Genomic DNA, 13,452 nt, shown 5'->3' on the forward strand with positions numbered 1-13,452 from the left:
AGCAACTTTAGAAATCCAGTTTTATGGATAGCTACGGCAACTCTCAAAACTTGAAGGAATCCTGGACTAAGTTTGGAGTCTTAGTTCTTCCAGCAATAAAAGTCTTTCGTGCATTTACATTTCAGCTTTCACATTTGAAAAGTGGGCTACTCTCCACTCTATATTCCTTAAAGTTGATAAATGAATCAAAACATTTTATTCTAAAACATTATACATGTGCAATGTTTCTGAAACATAAAAGTAGATTCAAGTTTAAGATGGTATATCAAGTACAAGGTGATACTTAAATTATTCTTTTCATTACCTTGCAGATGGCACCTCCTTGCTTCCTGTTCCTTACTTTTCAAGGAAGCTCAGGTCATCTACAATTAATCTATTTAAGAAGAAACATTTGCAAAGCATTCAAGAGACCCCACTATAGTTATATATGTTCATCCCTCTCTTCACTTCCTTTCTCAAACAATTAGAGGGTTAAGGGCAAAGTCCTGAAATTTCCTCAGGATGCAGATCCCTCCTATAACCTTTAGAAATCCTGGTGAGTTTCATGCTTTCCCCTGAGACCTCATTTGCTGAATTAGCAGAAGGACTCCAGAGTCTGGGTAACAAGGACCTGTATATAAAAGGAGTAAGTCCCCTCTGCCTACATGTCACCGCCCACACTCCAACTCATTCTTGTCCCTGACTTAATTTGGGTCAGGTTAAAGTTTAAGTGTCCTTTTGAAACAAAGGAACATCTCACAGTGAGGCTGTAAATGGGGGCAGGAGCTGTGGGAGAGGGAAGGGGAAGATGCAGGAAGGGAGAGTCTTTCACTGTTTAGAAACCCTTACTTATACCAGACTGGTTCAGATTTTATGATATTTTCCATGTCTACGTATGGCAAGTTTTTCTTCTGCTTATGTTTGTCTCCCTAAGTTATGTAATCATATAATATACATTGCAAAGTTACATGCAGAAAATAAGTTAATTTTTCTCAAGGCGTATAAATGTACTTAGTCGTGGGTTCCACAATAGTCTGCTTTGCCAACAATCTGGCCAGACAGGAGGGCCTCATACAAAAAAGAAAATAAAATGTTCCTTTATATTCATCAGCCACATGAAAATAAAATAAGAAAGTAGATGACAAAACAGTTTGAACTTTAGATGAGGGTTATGTATATTTGTATTTTTAAAACTACCAAAAGAATCCACTTATCATGATCAGCAGTTAAACATGAAATATTAAACATGTAATCACTAAGGGAATATGAAAGATATGTGTTTCCCATTTCTTAATAATAAACCATAAACATAGAAATAATATGTTCTGGGATGACCTTAAAATTAGTATAGATTCCATTAAGGAAGGGCATTATCTTTTAGAAACAACAAAAAGCAAGGTTTAGCATCTTATAAGTGCTTAAGATTTATCAAATGCTGAATGCCCGCATATCAGACAATGATTCCACAAGAATTAGAAAAATGCCATAAAATATTAAGCCTGTAGACTTAATATTTTATATGAGGAGACTGAAGATCTAATATATTACTTGCATAATCTACTTGATAATCATGCTAGAAGTTTAATTCTTCATAGGGAGTTTTAATTTGTGTTTTGATTAATCCTTATTTGTCAACATTTAAGTGTATTTAATGACCCAGAGAATTTGTCGAGAAAACTTTCCAATGTTAGTTATCACAATTATCAAAGTTGTTTATATGATTAATTTGCTGTTTGAGAGAACCATTTGCCACACTCAGACTGTCTTTCTCAAAGTGCCTTTTGAGGCTGCCTCTGGGAATTCTCCCCGGTATAGCTGCACCCTGTGAAACAGATCAGAAGCCGTTCATTACAACACAGATTAACTTTCCAGTACTATCTGGACAAAGGTTATCTGTTAAGTATCTAATAGAATACATTATATTTCTTTTTCACAGCAAATGCAATGGTTTAAAACACTATGGAAGGAGTCTAGAGGGAGTCTTGGTTCACTCTCTTCCAACAGATCTTAGAAAGTGTAAGCGCCATAGAGAGTGTTTTGCAATCCAGGCAAAAAGACCGCAGCCATTGAGTCCTGTGTTTTAAATTTGAGGCAGGAATAATAAAGTTTATAAATGTCAATATACAGGCTTGGGCAACAGTTCTTTTACAGGTGTTTGTGTGGAAAATAATACAATAATTAATAAATAATACAAGAATAAACTTCGTGTTTCATGTAATCAAAACTGTAAGCCTACTTTTGCCCCACTTTCTATTATGAATATTTAATTGCATTTGGACATTCTTATATCAGCCACCAGGTAAAATTTGAATAAGGAAATAAGTTTCTCTCCCGCAAATATTGCCTTTCTTTAATCACTTGGAGGTGGAGCCAGGAGCATGGAGACTAATCTCATCGGAACAAAAGGAAACCCTAAACGAGTTGCAGAATAGAATCGTGGGTTTGAGACTGTAAGTCACCTTTCTCACCCACAAGATATATAGTTACAGTAAAAAGACAAAATTAATTGAGAATTGATTATAAAAAACTACCCCCAGAGTAAAATTTAATAGAAAGCAGGCCCCACCTTGAAGGGTGACATAATAGTGTCACATCAAAACAGAGAAAAACCATTAATTATTATAGTCTTCTATTCTGACTCCACTAACTGAAACCTAAGACACATTTCTCTAATTATAATCTACCATAGACCTGGGCCAAGCTTCTTTTTCAATTAAGCTCCATTACATAAAATAGGTGGTATAATTGTTTTATTAGTATAAAAATATATTTAAATTTAAAGATTTACTTAAAAAAATTAATAATAATGTCATTTTGATGAGCACACATATATCAAATCATACGTTGCCATGCCCACATTAACTTCAGCATCCATTTACTTCTAAATTTTATATTTATTGCCCAGTTTTAGAGAAAATTCTAATTCACATACTACACAATTGCAAATGTTAACAATATTATAGTATTTATCACATTATATGCATTTCAGCATATGTACATTTGAGAGAAGTTTAACATAAAGTTAAAGACTTCTGAATTAATGTTTGATCATGTTTGCTACATGCTTGCTAAAGAATAGTTAATTATTCCCATTTTTGCTCTCTGTGTGATTTCTGCAGAGTTTTACTTAGATTTAATAGTGTTTTCTTGCTTTGTAGTTGTTGGGTAATTCTTGTTTGAATGTTCTTAAACCTTGGGTCTTAAGCTATGCAGCTGATTTAACAATCACAGAAAGCATTTCATACTCCCTTAAAAGAACAAATGTCTCATTAATCTTACATAATTTGAGAGTCTTAAAGAGTTTTATCTACATAAATTAAAGTGAAGAGAAATTAATCTCGCATTTATAAAATATTCAAGTGACCTATATCATAATAAAGAAGTGGTTTTTTATCAGCCTGGAAAAAAAATTTCTGAAACTTCAGGGAGTTTTAAAAATCTGCCCACATGACAATCAATAGCAGGAAAGTGAAATTGGAGCTTTTCACTCACCTTAAATTAATTGTTACCTCAAGGGTGCATTTAAACCACCATTAGTATTATAAACAGACATTGCAAATATCCAAATTTATCATGAAAAGCCAAGTGTGGAAACTTTTGGTTAAACCTATAAATTTTATTTTAATCTGGGCATTTAGAGAAAGGCTTAAGGGAATATATATTTTCAGAGCATGTTTTATTCATTGCTGAGCTCCCATGCCTAGCATAGTGCCTGGTATATAGTAGATAACAAATATTCACTAAAGGACCGAGGACTACTTTTCCAAGTGCAGGCCATGAAACTGATTCCAGATAATGCTCCATGGTCTTTGAACTCAGACTCCGTCAATAAAAGACGGAGTGAAATGCACAGTGAAAGGTGCTCTGTACCCTCAGAGTTTCAGAAGATGACAGACAAGAAGGTTGCGTAGACAGAGTGGAAATGATTATAACAGTCACTAAACCAGCTTGTGTCCTGGTTTGTACTTGTCATAGCTATCTTTGCAGCTAGCTCTGCTTGGCATGCAAAATGTTAATATTTTAGTGTTGTTTGAGGAAGTTCCAAGTCAGGTAATTTAACAGAGGAACTAAACCTCACCAAAAAAATGTACAATGAGTAGGAAGGAAGAAAAGCCACACAATTGGGACCAATGGAATAGAGTGTGCCTTAGATAAATATCCTTTCCTTCCCATTCTTTTCAGTGTTCTTCCTCTATTCCATCACCCTCCACTCCATCTCTTTTAACTCTGCTTTTGAAAGTACCTTTTCTTAGGCATAAACCAGATTCCAAAGCTGCTAACTTACTTGGGACATCCAAAGTTCTGGGCTAGTAAGAGATTTAATTACAGAATTCTAACTTCTATTGAGTTTTACTTGAGTGATCTATGTAACTGACTTTAGAAAGCCAGGTAAGGATTAATACCACAGGAAAATTATTTAATCTAGACAAGTCTGTCATGCCAAGATCTGTGAATCTTCCTCCCATGCAAACAAAGACTTCTCCATGGAATTCTATGGTACCTCCAACTTGAGGTCATTCTTTCCATCAAGTATCACATCTAATAGAATGACTTGAGAGATGGCAACATTTAAAAAGGATGCTTGAGAAGAGAATGCTGTTGAAAAACTTTCCCAAGTTTCCTTTATGCATTTGTAAGTGATTCTAAGAATACTGGAATTCCAAGAATATACTTGTAAATTGATTTCAGTAACTGCCTACTTCCAAAAAAGATGTAAAACAACTCACAGTGAAAACCTAAATAAAAATATTTAACACAATCAGAAACAGGGAACAAAAGTTAGAAAGATGAGAGGAAAAATAATTCTTAAATTCTGTTGAGGTGATGGAGCACAAAACTTAGTGGGTAATTTCTTATTCACCAGAGACCAAATAAAATAACACTCTGGGTGTCATATCTCTCAGTTTTGAGCTAAAGAGAACATACCAGTACTTCAGCAACAATAAATATTTATGACAGGGAGGGAGGGAGGGAGGGAGGGAGGGAGGGAGGGAGGGAGGGAGGGAGGGAGGGAGGGAGGGAGGGAGGGAGGGAGGGATGAAATATTTATTGAACATTTACAAGGCACGAGTTGATTTACATACATTATTTCATTTAATTGTGAGCATAACCCTGTCAAGTAGATATTATTAGTTGTATAGTGGAAGATACAGTCTCAGAAAAAGTAAATTGATTTGACCAAAGCCACAAATAGTAAGTGATGAAACTAGGACTTCAGCTTATGCCTATCTGATTCATTCCATAGCTCATAAAACACACTCAGAGAGATGTATCTCCCTTATCTCTAGCTCATCTGCATCTTCCAGCTCAGCATGCATACACACATGCACAGTTTTTCCTTAATCCAGGCCGTACTCAGAAAGTATAACTGAGAAATTTCAGAAAAGTGGCCCAGATAGCAGCTTCAAGCTCAGCAGTCTCATTCCAATACTATAATGGCAGCAATATCTCCCCTATTTATGTGAAATATAAAATGCCTTTTTGTACTTTATTATAGCTAAAGCTTAAGAGAAAAAAATAAACATATCACATTTGTTACTTGGTGTACTGCTTTTCACATTTTTATCCACATGGGGACACCTGAGAGTTATGCTGAGACCACAACAGTGGGCTTCAGGGAGGAAAAGAAATCATATGCAGAGAGGCCAGTGGACTGGGTTTTTTTCCTACTATAAAGCCCCAAATAAAGTGGCCCTGTTTTGGAAAACAGTGTCCAAGTCTAATTTAACTCGTCTAGCATCACTTGCCAAAGAATCCAATGTAATAGTTTCAACAGGTAGAGGGGATCAGCGACCTAGAGGGTTGGTTCCATGAGAGAAGCTGGGTTGTTGGGTCCCAACAAACAGTAGGAAAAGAGCCTCCAGCCCCCCAAGGCAGAAATGAGCGAAACCAGGCAAGTTACATTTCGAAAAGGTCTTCTGTCCAAGTAGAAAATCTGTTAGGAGTCCAATCATGCAGACAAAGCCTGAAAGCTACAGTTAAGGGAAGAGATTTCCTATGAGTCCCCAGGAACTTAGACAGAGGAGGGGTCATTTATCTTGGGTCTGATCCAGGTAACACAGAAGCTTCAGCATAAAAGCCTGAGTTCCTACAGCTGTGCAGAGCTGAGTGAGCAGCGTCTGACAATTGACACGCTATTGATAACTTATTACAAATTTCAGTATTGCAAAGACTCTTATTCTCTGGCAAAGAAACACAGATGGATGAAGTGACTTGTACAAGCATCAACGTGTGGCAAATTCGTGACCAGAACTCATATTCTGTGGGTTTTCATCTAAAACACCTTTGACCCATTTCTGTGGGTGACTCTACAATGAAGGAGACAAGGTTGGGAATAGTGGTTGTTGTGTTTCAGATCCCTGTGGCTGCTTTAATATTTAAAGTAATAATAATTGTAATAATTCAAATACAAACTAATTTGAAGTTTCTCTACGGGTCACCTATATTTGAATTATCTGTACAAATAATTGATGATTACTTTTAACTATATTGGACAGCAATAGCAATGTTGACCCCAAAAGGTAGGAAATCCTAAAATTGCATTATTAAGCACAATATAATGCCTCCTCCCTCTTACCCCAATGCATATTTAAGTGAATCTCTTTTTACTGACAGTCAACATGAGAATTAAAATCTATTTATGACACCCCAAATAGCTAAACACATACAGAGAAGCAAGAGTTGAGTGTCTTTTCCCACTGAATACTGGGAATTCTATAAAATAGCATAAAAATTTTATTCAGTTTAAATTGAGGAGCAGTTGTCACAAGCTATTATTTAATCTTTTCTACAAGTTTTAAAGTAGTCACTGAGCAGGCTGTCAAAATAGTAACACTGTTAGAAGCTTTATGCACGCATTGTAAATTCTGGCACAATTTCCAATTTTAACAACTAAACTACACTTTTAAAGTGCATTTGCTGTTTCCCTTCTCTTTCTGTATTTTCAGTGCTTATCACGATATTTAGTACTAATAACATGTGTATGAAACAAAAATGTTCTGAGTGCTATTAAGAGCACTCTCTGGTATACCACTGTTAAAAATACAATGGCTTTTTCAGGATCGTTATTTTTACTAATTATAACTAAGACACATATACCAGAGATAGCAATCTAAATTGACTTGAGATTCCTTCAAAAAGCTGTCTTTCTAAATGTACTGCTTTTCATTAATTATGTCTTATTAACTGTCACAATGTATTATATCTGTGCACAGCATGATGTTAAAAAGCGTGAGGCAGGGAATGAGAAGCAGTGTGAGACGTTGCAAGCATTACATTTTTATGAGACAGCATTCGTGTTGAGTCTGAATGCCTGCGGTTAATTTAGAGAACAAGTATTTGAGTTAAAATTTTAACCTGTTTAGCAAACCAAGTATTCCTTAAGGTAGGCGAGGTAGAAGTATTGTAATAACTCCCGTGTGACAATTACCACACCTGCGGTTCTGTGAGCAAGAAATATACTTTATTTCAGGTGGAGGTGTCCTGTACGCTGTAGTATGAAACTCTTTACTTTTTTTCTTCAGGTCCTCAAGGGTTTTCCAGAATGTTTACAAGCTGACATTTGCCTACATCTAAACCAGACTTTGCTACAAAACTGCAAAGCCTTTCGGGGGGCAAGTAAAGGTTGCCTGAGAGCTTTGGCAATGAAGTTCAAGACCACCCATGCACCTCCGGGAGACACTCTGGTTCACTGTGGGGATGTCCTCACGGCACTTTATTTCTTGTCCAGAGGCTCCATTGAAATCCTCAAAGATGACATTGTAGTAGCTATTCTGGGTGAGTGTTTTAGAACTGGATGGTGACAAATCCAGTTACAAGCTGGTGCAAGGCATAGTTTAAAATGATAGAAAAAAATGACAGATCTGTTCCTTTATGAGTACAATTTAAGACTGATGAGTAATTTTAAGGCTTTATTTCAATTCAATTCAAATCAAATTAACCTCTCAGAAAAATCTGTTTTCTTGACTCTCACTTTTTCTCTGATGTGTAAACGTTTCTGTGACGCTCCCCTGTCCTTGGCAGCTGCTTAAGCATTTGAGGCCCAATATATGAAAGCAGTCAGTATTTTTCTTTTCATCTTAGAGGATTTTGGATTCATGCTCGATCCCTTAACACCGTAAATAAAATGTACATATTGTAAGCATGTGCCAATGCCCTGTCATGAACTGGGTTATGTTTTGATGAATTTCATCTATTACCATGCACTTTGACCTGCTCCATACCATCAAACGGACTCATGTGAGTCGTTATCTAGGGGATAGAGAGCCATGAACTTGTGGTGAGGAGATAATAATTAGTAATAAACTGGTTTGGGTGCCAAAGAGACTCATCTGTCCACTCTGTCCCTTCAAACATAAATTGAGCCAGGGTGAACTTAGTTAAGGTGTCCACACTGACTGGCTGACTGTGTGCTCACTCACAGTCATGTAAGCTGATTAAAATACCAAGCCTGAGCTGAATCTAGGTCCAGGATTTTCTTTGACAATAACTACACTGAAGTATGAAAGCTGTGAAGAATGTGAAAAGATTCTCTTTTTCTGCCTCCAAATCCACACCTGAAATCCTCACTAATTATGATTATTAATTCTAGTTTTTAAAAGCTAAGCATTTATTTAAAGTTAATATATTTGCTCTAATATCCAATTTTATTATAAAGATATAGTATCTGGTTCCTCCCCATTAAATTCATATTTAAGATGAGAACATTACAGTCGTTTTTTGACTAGTTCGAACTTTATTGTTTCAAAGTCTTTGATAGTTTCCATGGTTGGGTATATGTGAACTTGTCTAACAAAAATAAAATTAACAGGTCCAGAGAGTTTTTTCTAAATATGAAGAGAAGCTTCAGGGTATATGTAAGTATTATTTTTCATTGCCATTGGGGATCTTTAAAAGTTATATAACCAATAATCTATCAATAGTTATTTAGTACCTATTTCACAGGTACAATTTTTAAGTGTCTTTACATTCAGAGACAAATCTAAGTGGCCATGGCATTCAGGGAAAATATTGGGGGGAATTTAAACATAAGAGGAATGTAAAGATTTAGACTGGAGTCAGCATGCATGGGATTTAATCATGGTTACTCTCTCCTCCCTTTACCCAACTAATTAGGTCATCGTGACCTAATAAGTGTAACTCATTAATCCTCTTTCCATATGCATAAAATTTAGATAATAATTAGTAATTTTTTATTAGGTTATTTGGGGTATTAAATGAAATAATGCACCTAAGCATTTGACACAGTGCCTGGCACCTTCTTAGTCCTCAGTGAGCATTTGTTGTTGCTGCTTTCATTGTCATCCTCACCACTCAACAGTACCTGGAAAAGCCGGTGGCATGTGGCCCGGCAGAGGGGGTAGGAAAAGCCCTCCCGAAGCCAGACACTGAAATAACTCCAGGTTTGGCAAGAATGCAAGGACACACTTGTAGAATGAAGGCCATGTGGTAAACAAGCATGACTATATATGTTGAGAAAACATAACTAGATTTGTTAAACAATTGGACAAATTCATTAAAGGCAAATCCAAAAGTGGTTACTGAAGAAAACAGTATATTCAAATTATACCCCTAGTCCTCTCAGTCTTGCAAGTGTTCCACCATAACCCCATGCTTAGCATCTCCTGCAGAGGCCATCCTGAGATAGAAAGTTCACCAGTCTGACTCACACAGCCTTTTTGATATTCCTGGGTTAACAAAATTACACCACACCTACTATGTGGCAAGGAATTTTTTTTTTTTAAGCAATGTGGGGCATAGCAGACTAAAGCCATATGTGCTGCATTCCAGTTGTTTAGCCAAATAATCAAAACAAGAAAATAATAGGGTTTATACTAGGAGAAGTGCACTAAAAGGCAAATTCCACCCAGCAAACAAATGTAACTGGGGTAATTAGTATGAGGTATTTTGCTGCCGAAGAGTCTGTTGGCCATGGGGTTTTACATTTGAAACCTTTAGTTCAGAGATTAGTCTTACTACTTTTAGAAAAATAACAACAACAAAAACATTAAATTTGCATCCCTTTAATTCCTTTTCTTTCTTTTTTTTTTTTTTTGAAGGAAAAAACGATATATTTGGAGAAATGGTTCATCTTTATGCCAAACCTGGAAAGTCTAACGCAGATGTAAGAGCTCTCACATACTGTGATTTGCATAAGATCCAGAGAGAAGACTTGTTAGAGGTTTTGGATATGTATCCCGAGTTTTCTGATCACTTTCTCACAAATCTAGAGTTGACTTTCAACCTAAGGCATGAGAGTGCAAAGGTAGATGTTAACTGTTTGCTTATTCCTTGTACTTTTGACATTTTATTTTATTCTTAAATTGCCCAAATACCCCTGAAAAGTCAAGCAAAATATTGTAACAAAAGTTTACCAATTCTGAAAATTTGGAAGCAAAATCCAATTTAATATTGAAATGTCTAAATTATAGGGAGTAAATTCAGTCTAATTATTTTCATATATATTAAATAACTTTAAGTAGGTCAGTTAAATTTGACCTTTGAGGAACTCTTAGGTGACACACTTGATTTAAAATAGCCTTGGCTTATATCGGGTGTGCCAACTACTTGTAAGAAATGGGTGACTCTAAAGTATTGAAAATTCCCTAAATAAGTTTATCTTACACAGAGGTTAAAATACTCTTGCAGCTATTATATACATGATATATTGGTTAGCAACGTCTTTTTAATAATAATGAAAAAATTAAACTTACTCAAGTTTAGGTCCATATTTAACACGATTTCCAAATCAGAGAAGTAAAAATTAATAAGGCTTCTACCTGAATCAAAATTAGTGCTGCAGAATGAAAAGCATACAGTCTAATAAAAATATTTTAAGTGATTCTACGTATAATTTACCCGAGGATGAGTTCTGAGAGTGTAGCCCTTATATCCTTCATTTTCCTCCACTATGAAAATACATCCTTATGATCTACCACTATTTTAAGAATATAAAATTTATGTTGCAGCCCACAATTTATTACCAGTTATTCCTCCATTCTCTTCCCCCCAAAAAATCTTGTTATCCCAACTCCAATTGTAAGTACTTTTTGGTCAGAAATAAAATGTTGGGCTTTTGAAACTTGCCGATGTATTTTAATGTTAACTATGTACTGTCTGGAAATAAAGATCCTCAAGTCAATAGGGAGGTAAAAGGTGATAAATTTAACTCTTCCTGGAGTTACAGTCATTTCCAGGTACTGTGAGAGAGGTAAAGATAAAAATAAACTTTAATTTTTTATTTTATTTTATTTTTTAATTACAGTTGACATTTAGTATTATTTTATATTAGTTTCAGGTGTACAGTGTAATGATTAGACAATTATACAATTTACAAAGTGATCCCCCCAATAATTCTAGTACCAACCTGGCATCACACATAGTTATTATAATATAATTGACGATATTCCCTGTGCTGTACGTTATATCCCTGTAACTACACTGTACTTCTTAATCCCTTCCCCTTTTTCACTGGACTACCCAGCCCTCTTCCCATCTAGTAGCCCTCAGTTTGTTCTTGTATCTATGAGTTTGTTTCTGCTCTATTTTTTTATTTTGTTCTTTAGAGTCAGCATGTAAGTAAAATCATATGGTATTTGTCTTTCTCTGACTTATTTCACTTAGCTTAATACTGTCTAAGTCCATCCATGTTGTCGCAAATAGTAAAATTTCATTCTTTTTATGACCAAGTAATATTCCGTTGTATATATGTACCACCATTTCTTTTTCCATTTGTCTGTTGATGGGCACTTGGGTTGCTTCCATGTCTTGACTGTTGTAATTAATGCTGCAGTAAACATAGGGGTACATATCTTTTCAAATTAGTGTTTTGGATTTCTTAGAAAATATACCCAGAAGTGTAATTTCTGGGTCATAAGGTATTTCTATTTTTAGTCTTTTGAGGAACCTCTGTGTTCTATAGTAGCTATACCAATTGGCAATACCACCAGCAGTACAGGAGGGTTCCATTTTCTTCACATTCTCATCATTTGTCATTTGTTGTTTATTGACTTATTGATGGCAGCCATTCTAAAAATTGCAAGGTGATATCTCATTGTGGTTTTAATTTGCATTTCTCTAACAATTAGTGACATTAGCATCATTTCATGTCTATTAGCTATTGGTATGTTTTCTTTGGAGAAATGTCTTTTCGGGTCTTTTGCCCATTTTTTAATCAGATTGTTTGTTTTTTTGGTGTTGAGTTGTATGAGCTCTTTATAAATTTTGAATATTAACCCCTTAGAGAATGTATCATTGGTGAATAAGTTGTCTTATTCAGTGGGTTGTCTTTTCATTTTGTTGATTTCTTATGCTGGGCAAAAACTTTTTAGTTTGACTTTTAAGGTCACTAAGGTACATGAAGCACCAGCTCAGTTCATCTAATTCTTTTCAAAACACTAAAACTGAAAAATATTTAGGTGGCAAGAGGTTCAAATTATCAATAGCATATGTCTTTTTAATAGTTTTACTTCAGCATTTTATCAAATCCCAGTTTAATGCTACTAAAACATATTCTGATTTTGCCTTGAAAACAGCAAGTATCTATTACACATAACTTCTTTACATAAAAAGTTTAGGCAGCAATCAAATAAATAAAACAATAGGTTTCATTCATTTTATTTATGTGAGAGTTTCCATTTTTATTTACAAGTCTGATATTTTACAGAGTGAACAAGAAGGTTGGGAGAGAAAGAACTGGAGGAAATAATCAAGGGTTCAAAGCGTAGGGTTTATTGAATTCAAACTTACATTTATTGTTGTGAAACTTATTTTCTTTTTCTTGTGTGTGTGTTTTTTATTGGATTTATTGGGGTGACATTGGTTAATAAAATTATTTAGGTTTCAGGTATACAGTTCTATAATATATCTGTATATTATAGTGTGTGTCCACCACCCAAGTCAAGTCTCCTTCTATCACCATTTATCCCCCTCTACCCTCTCCTCCTGACCCCAACCTCTTCTCTGGTGATCACCATGCTGTTACCTGTGTCTATGAGTTTTTTATTTGCTTTCTTTTATTCTTAGCCCCTTCACCTTTTTCACCCAGCCCTCCAATCTTCCTCCCCTCTGACAGCTGTCGGTCTGCTCTCTGTATCTATGAGTCTGTTTCTACTTTGTTTGTTGGCTTATTTTGTTCATTAAATTCCACATATGAGTGAGATTGTGTGATACTTCTCTTTCTCTGATGGGCTTATTTCACTTAGCGTAATACTCTGCAGGTCCACCCGTGCTCTCACAAAGGGTAAGATTTCTATTTTTTTACTGCTGAGTAAATGTACCACCTTCCAATCATTACCATGTAATTTAAATATCATACCTAATTATGATGGGTTCACTTTTTTTTTCCTCTGAAGTAATATGCATTTTGCAAAGTTTTTTTTAATTTTTTATTATTTTTATTTTAATTTGACCAAGTTATACAAAGTACATTCCACATGAAAGAACATGATTATAATTCAGAGACAACCATTAAGC

General features: G+C 35.2%; 1 protein-coding gene across 1 annotated transcript in view; it reads left to right on the top strand.

Moving 5' to 3' along the window:
- Window positions 1–13,452, top strand: part of KCNH7 (potassium voltage-gated channel subfamily H member 7) — a 391,952-nt gene that overhangs the window by 352,611 nt on the left and 25,889 nt on the right. Inside the window, exons 9-10 of the mRNA XM_016197612.2 lie at window positions 7,503–7,755; window positions 10,038–10,243. Coding sequence (XP_016053098.1) covers window positions 7,503–7,755; window positions 10,038–10,243 — 459 coding nt within the window. The remainder of the gene's footprint in view (window positions 1–7,502; window positions 7,756–10,037; window positions 10,244–13,452) is intronic.

Source organism: Miniopterus natalensis, chromosome 8, assembly GCF_054644295.1.
Source record: "Miniopterus natalensis isolate mMinNat1 chromosome 8, mMinNat1.hap1, whole genome shotgun sequence".
In the NCBI taxonomy this organism is placed as follows: Eukaryota; Metazoa; Chordata; class Mammalia; order Chiroptera; family Miniopteridae; genus Miniopterus; species Miniopterus natalensis.